The sequence below is a fragment of the Brachycentrus maculatus genome, unplaced genomic scaffold, assembly GCF_059751285.1.
Source record: "Brachycentrus maculatus isolate JH-2025_06_01 unplaced genomic scaffold, ASM5975128v1 h1tg000121l, whole genome shotgun sequence".
NCBI classification, from domain to species: domain Eukaryota; kingdom Metazoa; phylum Arthropoda; class Insecta; order Trichoptera; family Brachycentridae; genus Brachycentrus; species Brachycentrus maculatus.
This window is the reverse complement of record NW_028280874.1, coordinates 538,570-552,500: the sequence shown is the minus strand read 5'-3', so window position 1 is coordinate 552,500 and position 13,931 is coordinate 538,570. Positions and strand designations below refer to the sequence as shown.

Here is a 13,931-nt window from a genome sequence, read left to right as displayed (position 1 = left end):
CGAGACTTAAATGTCCCCACAACTAAGCATTTTGAAACCGGTTGTCGATCAGCACTTTCGAGATTTAAATTAAATTAATTTATTTATCTTTATTCTAAACCTTGAGGTCAATTTCGCAAGCCTTTGAGGCTTCTGTATATTATGTAAAATACAATGAATAAATTAAATCTGAAAGACAAATAAAGCAAAATTAAAGTTATATAAATATAAATATACATAGGTACATATATAGCAGGGCCGGTTTTGCACGGATAACATTAACAGTGAAAATGAATGATAATGTTAATAAAAGTAATAATTTAAATGTTGAAAATACTATAACCAATTTAAAACTTAAGGGTTATTTTAAAATAAGCATGTCTAATCCCAAAGTGTCTTTATCGTGATTAATTTAAATAAGTTTATTTTCAATTTCAACTTTAAGCTACAAAAGCTCATACACGATACCAAATCATTTATTTTATTTTTGGTATTTGATACCGAAAAGAAAATAAATGATTTTTTTACTGAAGAATAGAGATAATTTATATTTGAAGCACTAACTTTATGATTTTCCATTTTATAATTAAATGTAACTTTGTTTTAAAATCACTGTAAATATTTTATTATAACTTAATTATAATGTCTACCGGTTAGCTTCGAAACTGGTAGACATTATAATTAAGTTAAAATAAAATATTTATAGTCATTTTAAAACAAAGTTACATTTTAATTATATATTATCTAAAATACTAAATAAAAACGTGAATACGTCCGTTTGGAATCGACGCCCTATATTTCATTTTTAAAGCATGTTATTTCGGAGTAAAAGTAATGAAAAATTATGAAACATGAACATACATATATGGACCCACCGTTCAGATTCAATTTTGCGACAGTAACTTAGTTTTAAAAAAATGTAGTTATGAGGATATGTAAAAATACAAATGGGATTATATTACGTACTATTAATATAATATAATACAAAAGTTGGTGAGCATTAACATCGAAAGAATACGAAACGCAAAATTATTGACAACAGTACACAGCACTTCTTAAAAGAAGACTGAACAAGTGAAGAAAACAGAACGGTGCGTAATGTAGTGAGACCATGAAAAATACAATATTTCCTCAAGAGCCCATTTGGAAATAGAGATTGATAACATCGGCTCGTAGCGTAGGTCAGATACAGCGATTGTTGGCGTCCAACGCTCGGTTTCAAAGCAACCCGCGGGGAGGGGAAGTGCTTTGAGCGGAATTAGGGGGTGTTAGATATGTGTAGTTAAGGGTTAGTTAGGGGTGGCCTGACCCAGATTACAGCCTTCTATTCTCAGCAACACCTTGCGTAGGTACGTCTCACAAGGTGATCCGAACGCTCATTTTTCATTGACAATCTTGGAAAGGAGCAATCAATTTGATCGCGAATATGAAAATAAGTAATTTGAACAAACCTCGTCTATTTTAATTAAAATGTAAATGTTAGATTTTTTAAGAAAGATTTTGCATCATTTGCAGAGACTAAAGGGATTTTTTTCGTCTAATACGAGATAGGACTTGAAAATAGGTGAAAAAATTTATTGTGCACAACAAAATAACTTGACAAACCATAAAAAAAATATTTTTAAACGAACAAAAGCATAGAGAATGTTAAAAAACATTGTGTTTTTTGGTCTGAATGTTTGTACTGTTCCCTTTCCTCCTTATCTGTAGAAAAGTCACTAAAATAGAGGTTTAACGGGTTATTCAAAATTTCTCCTTAATGTCGTTAAAAATGTAGTTAAACGCAACGAAACGGGCTACTTTAATATGAAATTTAAGCTCATGGGGTTTGAATCAATTTTAAAAAATGATTTCGTGATTTTAAAGATTGAAAGCTTATTCTGATGGATGGGTATTGAAGGAAAATAATAATTGAAAATTTTTATTACAAGTTGACCAAGCGTTGGATTCAATACTCAGTTAGGTCAAAATAAAATATGGAACAAAGGGAAAATAAAGGAATGGGTAAATGATCAAGAGTTCATTTTATGAAAATTGTAAAATGTATACTTATATGGTATTCTTAATTTTTGTTTTTTTTTTGTGCGGATATTAGGTTAAAATGGTTAAAAACAATAAAAATGTATTCAAAAAGAACCCCACCGACAAGACATACAAGGTGGCATGGTAGGTGTTTGCAAAATATTTTTAAAATTGTGATTCAAATAAATGTATACAATTCATGTTGATAAAAAAAATTTTTTTTTTTGCAGTTATATAGTATTAAAAAATAAAGTAAAGTAAAAAATAAGTGTATCAAGAAAGGCAAGTATGCATTCCATCCTCTATGCCTACCCCTGCAGAGCAGTGGCGTGATGGTGGTATTAGTGGGCTTACGAAAGTTTAAAATTAGCTCAACCTATCACATACATATCACATGCAATCGTAAAGGTACGTCTAGCAATGACGTACCTTTACGATTGCCTGACTATTCTGTTCTACGAAAACATGACATTTCTTCTTCCAGTCATTTGATAAGTTTAATATCATGACTCTGTATTGTATATTGGCATGGAATTAGGCTCGAAACAAATAAAGGGTCAGTCAAAAAGGCGCCTAGGGGTTCCGCGTCGGTAAGAAGCTTTTAATTTTTTTTTGACATCTCATCAAAGACGAAGAAGAATATTGAAGTCTGGGCATTTACGGGGCTGACGTGTAAAATTCATGATCACTTTACACACGTGTAACATTCACCAATTCTACCCATTATTGACAACCACACTACTCAAAGTATATATGAAAGTATATACTCAAAGTATATTGGAAGTTCTGTATATATGAACCAATTTTGAAACGTTGTTCTTGAATCACTAGATCTTCACTAGAGACATCTATTGGTGAGTGAGAAGAAGCTTTTTATTGAGCAGAAACTCTTTTATTAGTATGTGAGGTCCGAATCCTGGATTATAATCACACACATGAGAAACGCCAGAAAATATCAATAATGAAAATAATATTTAACACCCAGATATCTTTATCTCTTTCAAAATCAAAACTTTACATGGATTTGCTACACATTCAACAGGAAATCACTTTCCTTGTCTGCAGTTCTTCATCGCTTCCAGCAAAAAGTATTCCATATTCTTCTTCATCTTTGATGAGATGTCAAAAAATAATATGAAAAATACTCCTAAAATTGATAGATAATCCAGGTTTGTGAACAAGTATTTGGACACACTCAAAATGTTGTAAAAAAAGCTTTTAAAATATATTTTAAAGTTGGAGAAAACCGATCGAAATGCTTAAAAAAATTCTACCACTCCTAAAAACACACAGGTAAATTATTTAACTGTAATACGTTTAAATAAAAAATACAGTAATATTTTTTTTTAAATCTTGCACTCAGTCAGTGCCAATATAAGTACAATATTTACGTTATAAACAAATGGAGACGCCTGAAAACATTAGTATCAATTTGTATGCAACTTATAATATGAGCAATTTTTTCATTTAGGTGTGTCCAATCAACCTTGTTCACAGATTTGTGAACAAGAATTTTGACACACCCAAAATGTTATGGAGTGTATGTATTTATTTATTTTTTGCTTATGTAATAGTTTTTTAATACATATATTTTTTAATATCTAAAAATGTGTTTTATAAATGCAAAACGTTAACAACATTTTGAGTGTGTACAAATACTTGTTCACAAAATCTGGATTATCTCCAATTATAGGAGTAATTTTTATATTATTTTTTGACATCTCATCAAAGATGAAGATGAATATGGAAGTCTGGGCATTTACGGGGCTGACGACCGTCATAGGCTGGTTTAAGTGATCACTTAACACACGTGTAACATTCACCAATTCTACACATTATTGACAACCACACTACTCAAATTCTTGGAAGTCTAAGTCTCTAGTAAAGTTCTAGTGATTCAAGAACAAGGTTTCTAAATTGGTTCATATATATAAAACTTCCAAGAATTTGAGTAGTGTGGTTATCAATAATGTGTAGAATTGGTGAATGTTACACGTGTGTAAAGTTATCACTTAAACCAGCCTATTACTTCCCAGACTTTGCCCAGACTTCCATATTCTTCTTCATCTTTGATAAGATGTCAAAAAATAATACAAAACGTTAAAACCCAATAATTTGTGTCTAATTTAATGATATGTTAGGGTATTATAAAACATTAAAATTAATTAATACATTTAGACAACTGGAAAAACGACCTCGTAGGGAAATATTCAGCTTTTTGTTCCTATTTATAAATACCCGATTAAGCTGTAAAGCTCAGAGCGAGAGGTGTTTCATAGCTTATACCATCGTTCATTCAGAGAGTCGAGAATCGTGGCCTACTTTAGGTTCTAATCGTCGTTCGCATCTTCGTCTACTTGAACCACACCAACCATAAAGCTGATTCAAGGTTGGCCCCTAGACGAACAAATAGTTTTGTTCTGTGATAAGGTCGGAGGAATGTCATATTGTTTGGGCTTGGGGTCGAATTAATCCCTCTACGGATACCACTGGGAGAAGGTTGACACATTTTATAAGTGGCAAATTTTAAACGCTATATCGTAGTCATTCATACAGTTTATAACTACCCAACTGTGTATAAGAATGAGTGATTTTCAATTTAAAAAAAACATAAAAAAAACTGTTAATGTTATATTGATATTATTTATAAAGTAAATTAAATTAAAGGCATTTTTATTGATATTTGAAACACGAAAAATATGAATGTCTGGAAATTTTAAAAGCTCTCACGACTTGTCATTATCTGGTTTATATGTATTCACTTTGTACACTGTGTAACGTTTGATTGACAACTAGAATTTGTGAATAAAAATCTGGACACCCTCAAAATATTGTGAAATATAAGGGTATTATTTCAGACTCAAAACGTTGGCAAAAATTATTTTAAATTTCGTTTACATAAAAAAAAAACCAAAAACTAACTTGAATTAATTAAAAATATATATAAAATCACTCTTCGTATAAATTTTTACGCTACAATAATGTATAATTAAGAATTTACACGAGTAAAATATGTAATAAAAATAAATTATATTACCAGTCAACAACATAAACAATAAATAATAAGTATAAGTCCTTCTTCAAGCACATGAGCTTAGTCTCTTTAGTGGAGAGAACTGCGTTATTATAAAGATTGTAAAAGTAGAAATGTCTATAAAATTAATAAAAATTATTTAAAAAAACTGTTGTAACTATATTTTTTTTGATATCAGGTTGAAAAATATTTTCACAAAATTGTTTAAGACATAAAAGGTTAGCAATGTAATTTAACATGCAAGAAAATATTTTGAGGTGAGTGTGTGTATGCTTAAAATATTCAAAAACGATATAAATTTGTTTCTTTTGAAAACTTCGGTCCGCTGGATGACATTTAGTATTTCACCGGAATTCCTTATTGTTCAAATAACCTCAAACGGTGAGAATAAATTAGGCAAGCAATTAAATATGGAATTAATTATACGAAAATTCGACGAAAAATAATAATATTTAGAAGAACGCACGGTCAGTGCTTTACGGCTTGTTGATTGTCCTATAAATGTGAATTTTAGGAATTCTTATGATTCGGTGATTTTATTTTGCGTCGTCAAATGATGATGAAGACCATTTTTACTTTTAAAATATGTATTTATGTTTTCATAGCGTTGCTAATTTATTTTACTATTTTTTATGTATACTTCAATATTTTCAATGAGTCGCGAATTCATTTTACTATTTTATATTTATGTGTTAATATTTCCAGTAATTGCGAATTCGTTTGACTATTTAAGTTAATATTTTAATATTTCATATGGGCTAGGAATTTGACTTACTAAAATTCTTTGATACGTTATTAAATTTTCGAGTTTGCTATTGCAAAGGTTTGTTTTTGTTTGAATTTAAATTATATGTAAAGAGTGATTTTAATCTCAAATTTTCAACTTAAATTCTATACAAGACCAATAAAATATTATATTATCACCATTTTGGAAGGTTATCTTTAGTCTGGAGGCCTTGCCGACCATAAATTCGAAGCTTGGCTGAATGTCTGAAATGATGGACGAACATCAGACATGATTAAGAAATCTAGAGAGTAGTGGATTCAAAGGCGTAGAATTGAAAGGATCTGAAGTGAAGTGAATTATAATTTACTATATTAATCAAACAAAATATTTGTTCTTGGTATTTGGTCAGATATTATTGAGTCATCTAAAGTTTCCAACCCCAATATGGTAATTTTCAGCAGACATTAATAACATTTTTCAAGATTTCTACTTCAAATTAGACGATTTAGAAATCGAGACGCCATAAATATCCAATTGGACGTTTTACAAAACAAATTGGACGTTATATTGTGTTTTATAAAAAGAAATTTTAAAAGACAAATGACAACTGGGTTGTATTTAAAAATATCTTGGTCATTTCCTCATTTCTTATTTTGAGAAATGAGGAAATTAGTAGAGAAACCCATCATGGATCGCGTAGCAAGACTGAAGTGACAATGGGCAGAACATGTTAAGAGACAAAACCACAAAAGATGGACCCTTGAAAATATAAGATGGAAACCTTGGGAGATTAAGAGAGACGCCTAAAGACCTAAAAAGATGGTCCGACGACATAACCGCTGTGGGGGTTAAAAACTGGCTGCAAGCAGCAAACAGGCTGAAAAAAATGGAAGGACGCGGAAGAGGCCTTTATTCAGCAGTGGAGGACAGAAGGTTAAAGAGGAAGAAGACTTCATCATAGTAAAAATAACTGTAAACCAGTTTATTACATAAAATAGAAATATAAAAGGAGCATCAATCTACATCAAGTCCCGCAAGTGTCTATATAGTTTTTAAGCACACATTCAAATATCACAAATCACATAAAAATTTATACACAAATAGCAGAGATAATGTTTTAAATTGAGGAAAAACGTATTCTGAAATCATTAATGCCACGCGATTCGCAAATCAACGTTTGAAGAAAAGTTCACAGTTGAGAAAAGGGTAAATTATTGAAAAGTTATTGAAAATAACGTTGCTAACATAACCTTCATGAATAATGTGGTACAACTTAATTGGAGAGATTTATTTTCCATTTTGTTACTGTTTCTAAATTGTGAAACATTACGACGGTACAAATTAGGGATTTTGCTCCATTGAGTTATTTAAGAACTAGGGATGATTGAAAATATTAGAAAAGTTCTTAAAGGTGGTATAGATATGTGGAGCGCATGGATAATGAAAGAAGACAAGCCCCGTCTCATACGCCCACAAAGATCTTAATAAATGTAATACAGTGTCAGATCGCTAATCCGAATGTAAATCGCGCAGTGGGTCGTTCGAATTAGGGAATCGTTCGTATTACTGAGTGTTTTGAGAAAAATAAAGTAAAGGGAAAAAATGCTCTTAAGTAATGTAAGGCTGAACTAGGGATACTTAAAAATATTTAAAAAAAGTTCTTTAAGGTGTATTGGACATGTGGAGCGAACTGATAACCATAGAATTAATAAGAAAGTATATTTGGCGAATGTGAACGGAAGAACAGAACATCATTATCATTATCATTATATTTCAACAAAGAATTAGAAGAAAATGTAATGTATTTTTTGCGGGTCTTTCCAGCTATCATAGGCTAGTTTAAGTGATCAATTTGTACACGTGCAACATTTATCATTCTACCCATGATTGACAACCACACTACTGAAATTTCGGATATTATATATTTTTGGTTCGATTGAAAAGCTCTTTAAATTGAAGCATTAATATATCGTTCAAAATTTGAGGAGTATGGTTGTCAATCATGGGTACAATGGTAATGTTACACATGTATAAAGTAATCACTTAAAATACCTCATGGCAGGTCGTACTCAGACTTCCCCATTTTTCATCATAAATATGTAGAAACATCATTAAAAAAAATGACTCTAAAGTATTTTAAGAGCAAATTTGTATTTTTTTTATTTACACCACATTAAGGGTAAAATAGTGTCTTCTATTTCCTCTTATCTTTGACTAATTTATTTAATGTGAATATTTACGAATATATTTGCAGCTATTTATTATCCATTTAGCAATCAGCATTTAAGAATAATAAAAATTCTTTTTTATTTATAATGATTAATAAACACACACTCGTATTTGAATGTAAAGTTGTGTCAAAATTAAAAACCAATCGGTGAAAAACTCAAGACTTTGAACAAACAAACATTTCAAATTATATTAATGTTATATTTTCATCTACAGATGACCCCTAATTTTGTCCAGAGTTTGTACACTCTAAAAATTAAATAATATTAATCGAAATTTAAAATTTATTTTCAAGTCTCAAAGGGATTCCGTAAATGACCCATATAATTAAACATGAAAAACGCAAAAATTGCAGGATAATTGTCCATTCAATTTCGAAACAAGCATGTGATAATCTACATAAATTTCCACGTGCATTAATCACGTGATATAAAAATTAATGCACTTGCATCGTAAAAATATTCCAAAGCTATCACGACACCACGACATTATGCATTTTTCCTTCACGGCATGTTTAACTTAATAAATTAATTGTGATAATTTTACGTAGTTTATTTGAAAACTTACCCCATAGACAGGATAGTAAACTAGCGACGGAATGAATGCACACTGAAGGAATGTGGAGCCTGAAATATCTGCGGTCGGGCGGCAGGGCGCCTGAACACTGAATGCTGAAATTTACTGAAAACGGTACCCCTCGTGAAATCGCGAGTTTAGTTTAGTTTTCGCACAGGCGCGCTGGGATTATACTTTCCCTGAAACCCGCTCCAGAATAACAAAGGATTTTTTCGGTTTTACGGATATATTAACGTAATTATTCAACATATCGTAGTCATATAGTAGAATGTAACCACGTGCATTTTTTACAAAAACGTGATCATTGACTATTTGATATCTTACTAGCTTAATATTGCCCTGAAAAAAATCCCAAAGGATTTTAAACTTGGAACTATAATATATTGACTTGTTAAACATGACTAACTGCATTGATGTTTATTTTCTTGACAAGCAAAAGTGACTTAAATAGCACTCCGGAACATTTTACATTTTGTTAGATGGTCACTATCTCCTGTACGACTACGATATTTATAATATTCTACAGTACAGTGTTTAACAATCATATAAAAATACAATCCAATCGAAATGCCATTCTCACGTTTTATAAACATAAGTATGTCAAATTTAAGAGCTCAGGAATCCTTACTATAATTCATTTTGCGTCCGGCTGCGCTGAGAGCCGGTCGTCACTCCAAACTCGATTTATTTTTAGAATATCCATACATTGATTTTTGTTTTGTTTTTAAGAATATAAACTGAAATAATATATTTTTATAATTTTTATAAGAATAATACCGAAGTCTGGGTTTTTACATAGCGTAGACCTGTAATAGGTTGGTTAAGTGATCACTTTACACAAGTGCAATATTTTACACAATAGCACACTAAAAAAATGGAACTCCTGGATTGATCAGTCTCGTCACACAGAAAATATGAGTTCACAATAGACATCTATCTTGGAATGAGGAAAGCTTTTATTAAGCAGATAATCTTTTTATTTGTATACAACGTCCGAATCCTGGATTATATTCTCATACTTAAGACCCATCTGAAAACTCATTTATATTTTGTTCACCTCCATAGTGTAATGTTTAGTGTGTTTGGCTACCATGCTGGAGATCTCGGGTTCAATTAATCCACAAAATGTTTTCTGCGGATTGAAAAATAAATAAATTAAATATACGCCAACCAACGGTTGCCAATGAATAATTGATTAGTAGGAAGAATAATTAACAATATCAGTATAATAAATATAGCCGCTAGTAATATTCTATCCTTATTACAAGTAATAACTGCTACATACGTAACGACACTGATAAGCTTATCGCTGATACATACATTATGGAACGTGCGCAAATATTAAAACAATAAAAAAATATTCACGTTTACATGTTTTCGATAAAATGAAAAATATAATTTTTATGAAAAAATTATTTATTTTATTATGATCTTCAAGTTGTATTTTCTAAGATTGACGTTTTTAACCAAAATTAATTTTTTTCGAATAAATAAAAAAGATAATTTTATGCAAAAATATAAATTATATTATGATCTTTGAGTTGTATTTTCTAAGATTGGAGTTTTTAACCAAAATTTCTTGTTTTCGATAAAATAAAATAAAGATAATTTTTAAATAAAAATATAAATTCTATTATGATCGTTAAGTTGTTTTTCCTAAGATTTAAGTTTTTAAACCGAAATTTATTGTTTTCGATAAAATCTCTAAAAAAGAAAGATAACTATTGTGATATAATACTAAATTTATTTTGATTTTTTAGTAATATAACTATCACGCGTTTTTGTAGGGGTAGCCAGAGACTGACCATTTTCAAGAATTTGAAATACTTGGTCATGCCAAATAGGCAGGTCATGAGTCGGAATAATCGGCGTGTATGTATGAGGAGATGTATGAATGTGGAAGAGGCGAAGATTGTTTGCAAAGTCAGATTGGTGTATCGTTCTATTATCTCTGCCTACCCCATCGAGAAAGCAGCGTGAAAGTTACTTAGTTGATGTTTTATTCCTTGTATTTTATATTTCTTTTCCTATTTCTATACATATCGCGTATTTTAGTTGTTTCCGTAGAGCTTGTTAAAGATTTTAGTGCCAATAAATTAGTAGTTAAATCCAATCCATTATCTGTCGACACGAATGTTTCTCATTAAAGTATATTGGCTTCATTAAGCATTAAGTGGGAGCTTCGGAGGTCAATCAGTGTAAGTAACATTTCTTAAATGGTTTTATCGAAATTAACGTATTGTAACAAGATGAGCTATTTTTACGTAGGTAAAATGTAGAAACGAGTAATTCGTAATTGTATAACTATTTGGCTACATGGATTGAACTAAAAAACAACTTCAATTGCATTGGATACATGGTGTTATTGAATGATTTGGAATTAACTTTGTGGAGTTTTAAACATATAAATTAAACACTAGTATTATTATACCACTTTTGAGTTTATATTAATGTTAATGAGGAAATTGAAAATTCGTTGTTGGTAGCGTTCGTTATGCGAAGCATCAATGTATTCGGCTAAAGTGTAACAAAGCAAGTGTAATTATTATCCATTTAATATTTAACATTTTATCCGTAATAGAATGTCGATGAATAATGGGCGGGAAATGTGATTACAGAACATTTTCTTCTGACAGACGTGACTGTCTGCTGTGCTGGTCGGGGATGTGGAGGCGTCTGTGTACCGGCCAACGTCCAGTTGGAATCGGACGAACTAACTAACTACTAATACCTTTCACTGCCTACACTGGGTCACTTCTAGAAACTTGGTGGTTTTACAGATTTGTATTTATTTAGATTGGCAGTGACAGAGACATTGAAAGCTATTAAATGCAAGTTTACAGAAAACCGGGATACAATATTGTACAACTTGTTCAGAAAATATAGTTTCTTTGCAAGAGAGGTTTATTAGGAAGCCTTGATGCTTCTGTATCAGATCCAGGAATACAGTTGGGAGAGCTTTCAATATTCAATATCGATAAAACAAAATTACAGTTGACCAGTGTAATTGTTTCTTCTCAGTCCTTACTTACTTTACTTACAACATTTTGAGTGTGTCCAAATATAGGTTCACAAAATCTGGATTATCTTCAATTACAGGAGTTATTTTCATATTATTATTATTGTTATTATTATTACTATTATTATTATTTTTCCAATAAAAAGCTTCTTTTCATGTAACCAATAGATGTCTCTAGTGAAGTTCTAGTGATTCAAGAACAATGTTTCAAAATTGGTTCATATATATAGAACTTCCAAGAATTTGAGTAGTGTAGTTGTCAATAATGGGTAGAACTGGTGAATGTTACACGTGTGCAAAGTGATCACTTAAACCAGCCTATGACGGCCGTCAGCCCCGTAAATGCCCAGACTTCCATATTTTTATTCATCTTTGATGAGACATCTATTGGTGAGATGAAAAGAAGCTTTTTATTGAGCAGAAACTCTTTTATTAGTATGTGAGGTCCGAATCCTGGATTATAATCAAACACATGACAAACGCCAGAAAATATCATTTTCATTTTTATTATTTAAGCTTATAATCTTACCAGATTATTTATTTACAACATTTAGAGCGTGTCCAAATACTTGTTCACTAAATCTGGATTATCTCGTATTCCAGGAGTTATTTTGCTATTATTTTCTTGACATCTCATCAAAGATGATATGTCAATATTGATGAGATGTTAAAAAATATTATGAAAATAACTCCTGTAATTGGAGATAATACAGATTTTGTGAACAAGTATTTGGACACACTCAAAACGTTGTTTCTTTTCCCCCACCTCCAGAGTAAGAAGTTGCAGCAACCCTGCTCCGTCCTTCTCAGTCCTTGCGACCTTACACTGATTGACCAATGAATCTGTGGCCTGCATCCGTTACGGAACTTCAATCCATCAAGTCAGCCATGCCCACATTACTCACACTGCCCGCTATTGCCACAAATTGATTGTGCGCTAAAAGATTGAACAATAATCGAATAATCAAGCTCTGGTCCAAACTTCACGTGTCCCGGGGTAATCACGGAAACTCGCGTAATACGATAACGGTTTCAGGATATTGCCTGCATTATTAAAATTGCCGCTGACCTCGCCGTATGTCTGCTCTAATTTTCCTGTAATTACGCAACATTGTAGAATATTAGGTATCTATCCCTTTGACTACCAACATCCGATATATCGGTTTTCGGTAATCTAGCGAGATATATCGGATCTGATGTCAAGATGACATGATTTATAAAAGTATCAGATACATTATGGACAGTATGTAAGAGATTTCTTCAAGGTGTGTAAAAAATTCTATTAATATATTGTTTTTTTTTCTTCAATAATCGATTATAATCTTATCGATTTTAAGATTTGAATGGTCATCTTATTTATATCTAACAATTAGTTTTATTACTACAAAAATTGAAATTACAAAAACTCAAAGAGGAACGAGAAAAAAAGCATATTACACCAATTTTGTTTCCGCGAAAAGTATGTTGTGTAAGGGCGCTTGTCCACTACACGGGATTTCGCCGTCTGGCAGTCCGGTTTTGAAAAATGAAAACGACTACGACGGTTTAGCGATATCAAATTTACTCGCAACGTGTTCACGCCCGATTAAGAGCACAGATCCGAAAAAAGATGGACAAAAGTACTAGCCAATCCAAGTCAATCGTCATTTTGAAATGCTAACTGACGTGCCGGAAAGTAAAATTCCGTGTAGTGGACAAACGCCCTAAAGCTATAATATTCGTCATTTGATACATTTTTACGTGTCAGGGCTAATCAACAATATGCAATAAATTTATACAAATATTGCAAAGAAAAAAATCGTTAATTGTTAATCATTAATCGTCACATCCCTACAAAATAATGCAAGGCTGAGATAAGCATTATCGATAAAATCAAGAAAGTTATATTGAGATGGTTTGGGCATGTGAAACGAATGAGCGAGGAAAGAACAGTAAAATAACCTTATGAGATAAATGTAGTTGGAAATCGGAACAGAGGAAGACCGAGGAAATAATTTCACGATCAAATATTTGAAAGCGGTCAGGTCAGGAGTCGGAATAATCTATGGTTGAGATTAATAAGATATTTTTATTAGCAGAAGAAACCTTCATGAAATGCATGTAACATCCTTCCCGATTATTTAACATACTAGGAGGCGCCTGAAAATATCATTTTCAATTTTATTTATCTTATATTTATTAGGCGAATGTGGTTGGTAATAGAAGCAGAGGAAGACCGAGGAAAACTTGGCTTGATCAATTATTTCAAAACTTGAAAGTGGTCAGGTCAGGAGTCGGAATAATCGTCGACTATGTATGAGTAAATGCATGAATGTGGAAGAGGCGAAGATTATTTGCAAAGATTT

The 13,931-nt window shown here is 31.4% G+C and overlaps 1 protein-coding gene across 1 annotated transcript in view; it reads right to left on the bottom strand.

The window, feature by feature from the left end:
• LOC148309540 (uncharacterized) overlaps positions 1 to 8,774 on the bottom strand; it is a 30,730-nt gene extending 21,956 nt beyond the window's left edge. The window contains exon 1 of the mRNA XM_088259958.1: positions 8,559 to 8,774. Within this exon, the coding sequence (XP_088116084.1) occupies positions 8,559 to 8,563 (5 nt within the window). The 5' untranslated portion in view covers positions 8,564 to 8,774. The remainder of the gene's footprint in view (positions 1 to 8,558) is intronic.
• Between the last annotated feature and the right edge of the window lie 5,157 nt (positions 8,775 to 13,931).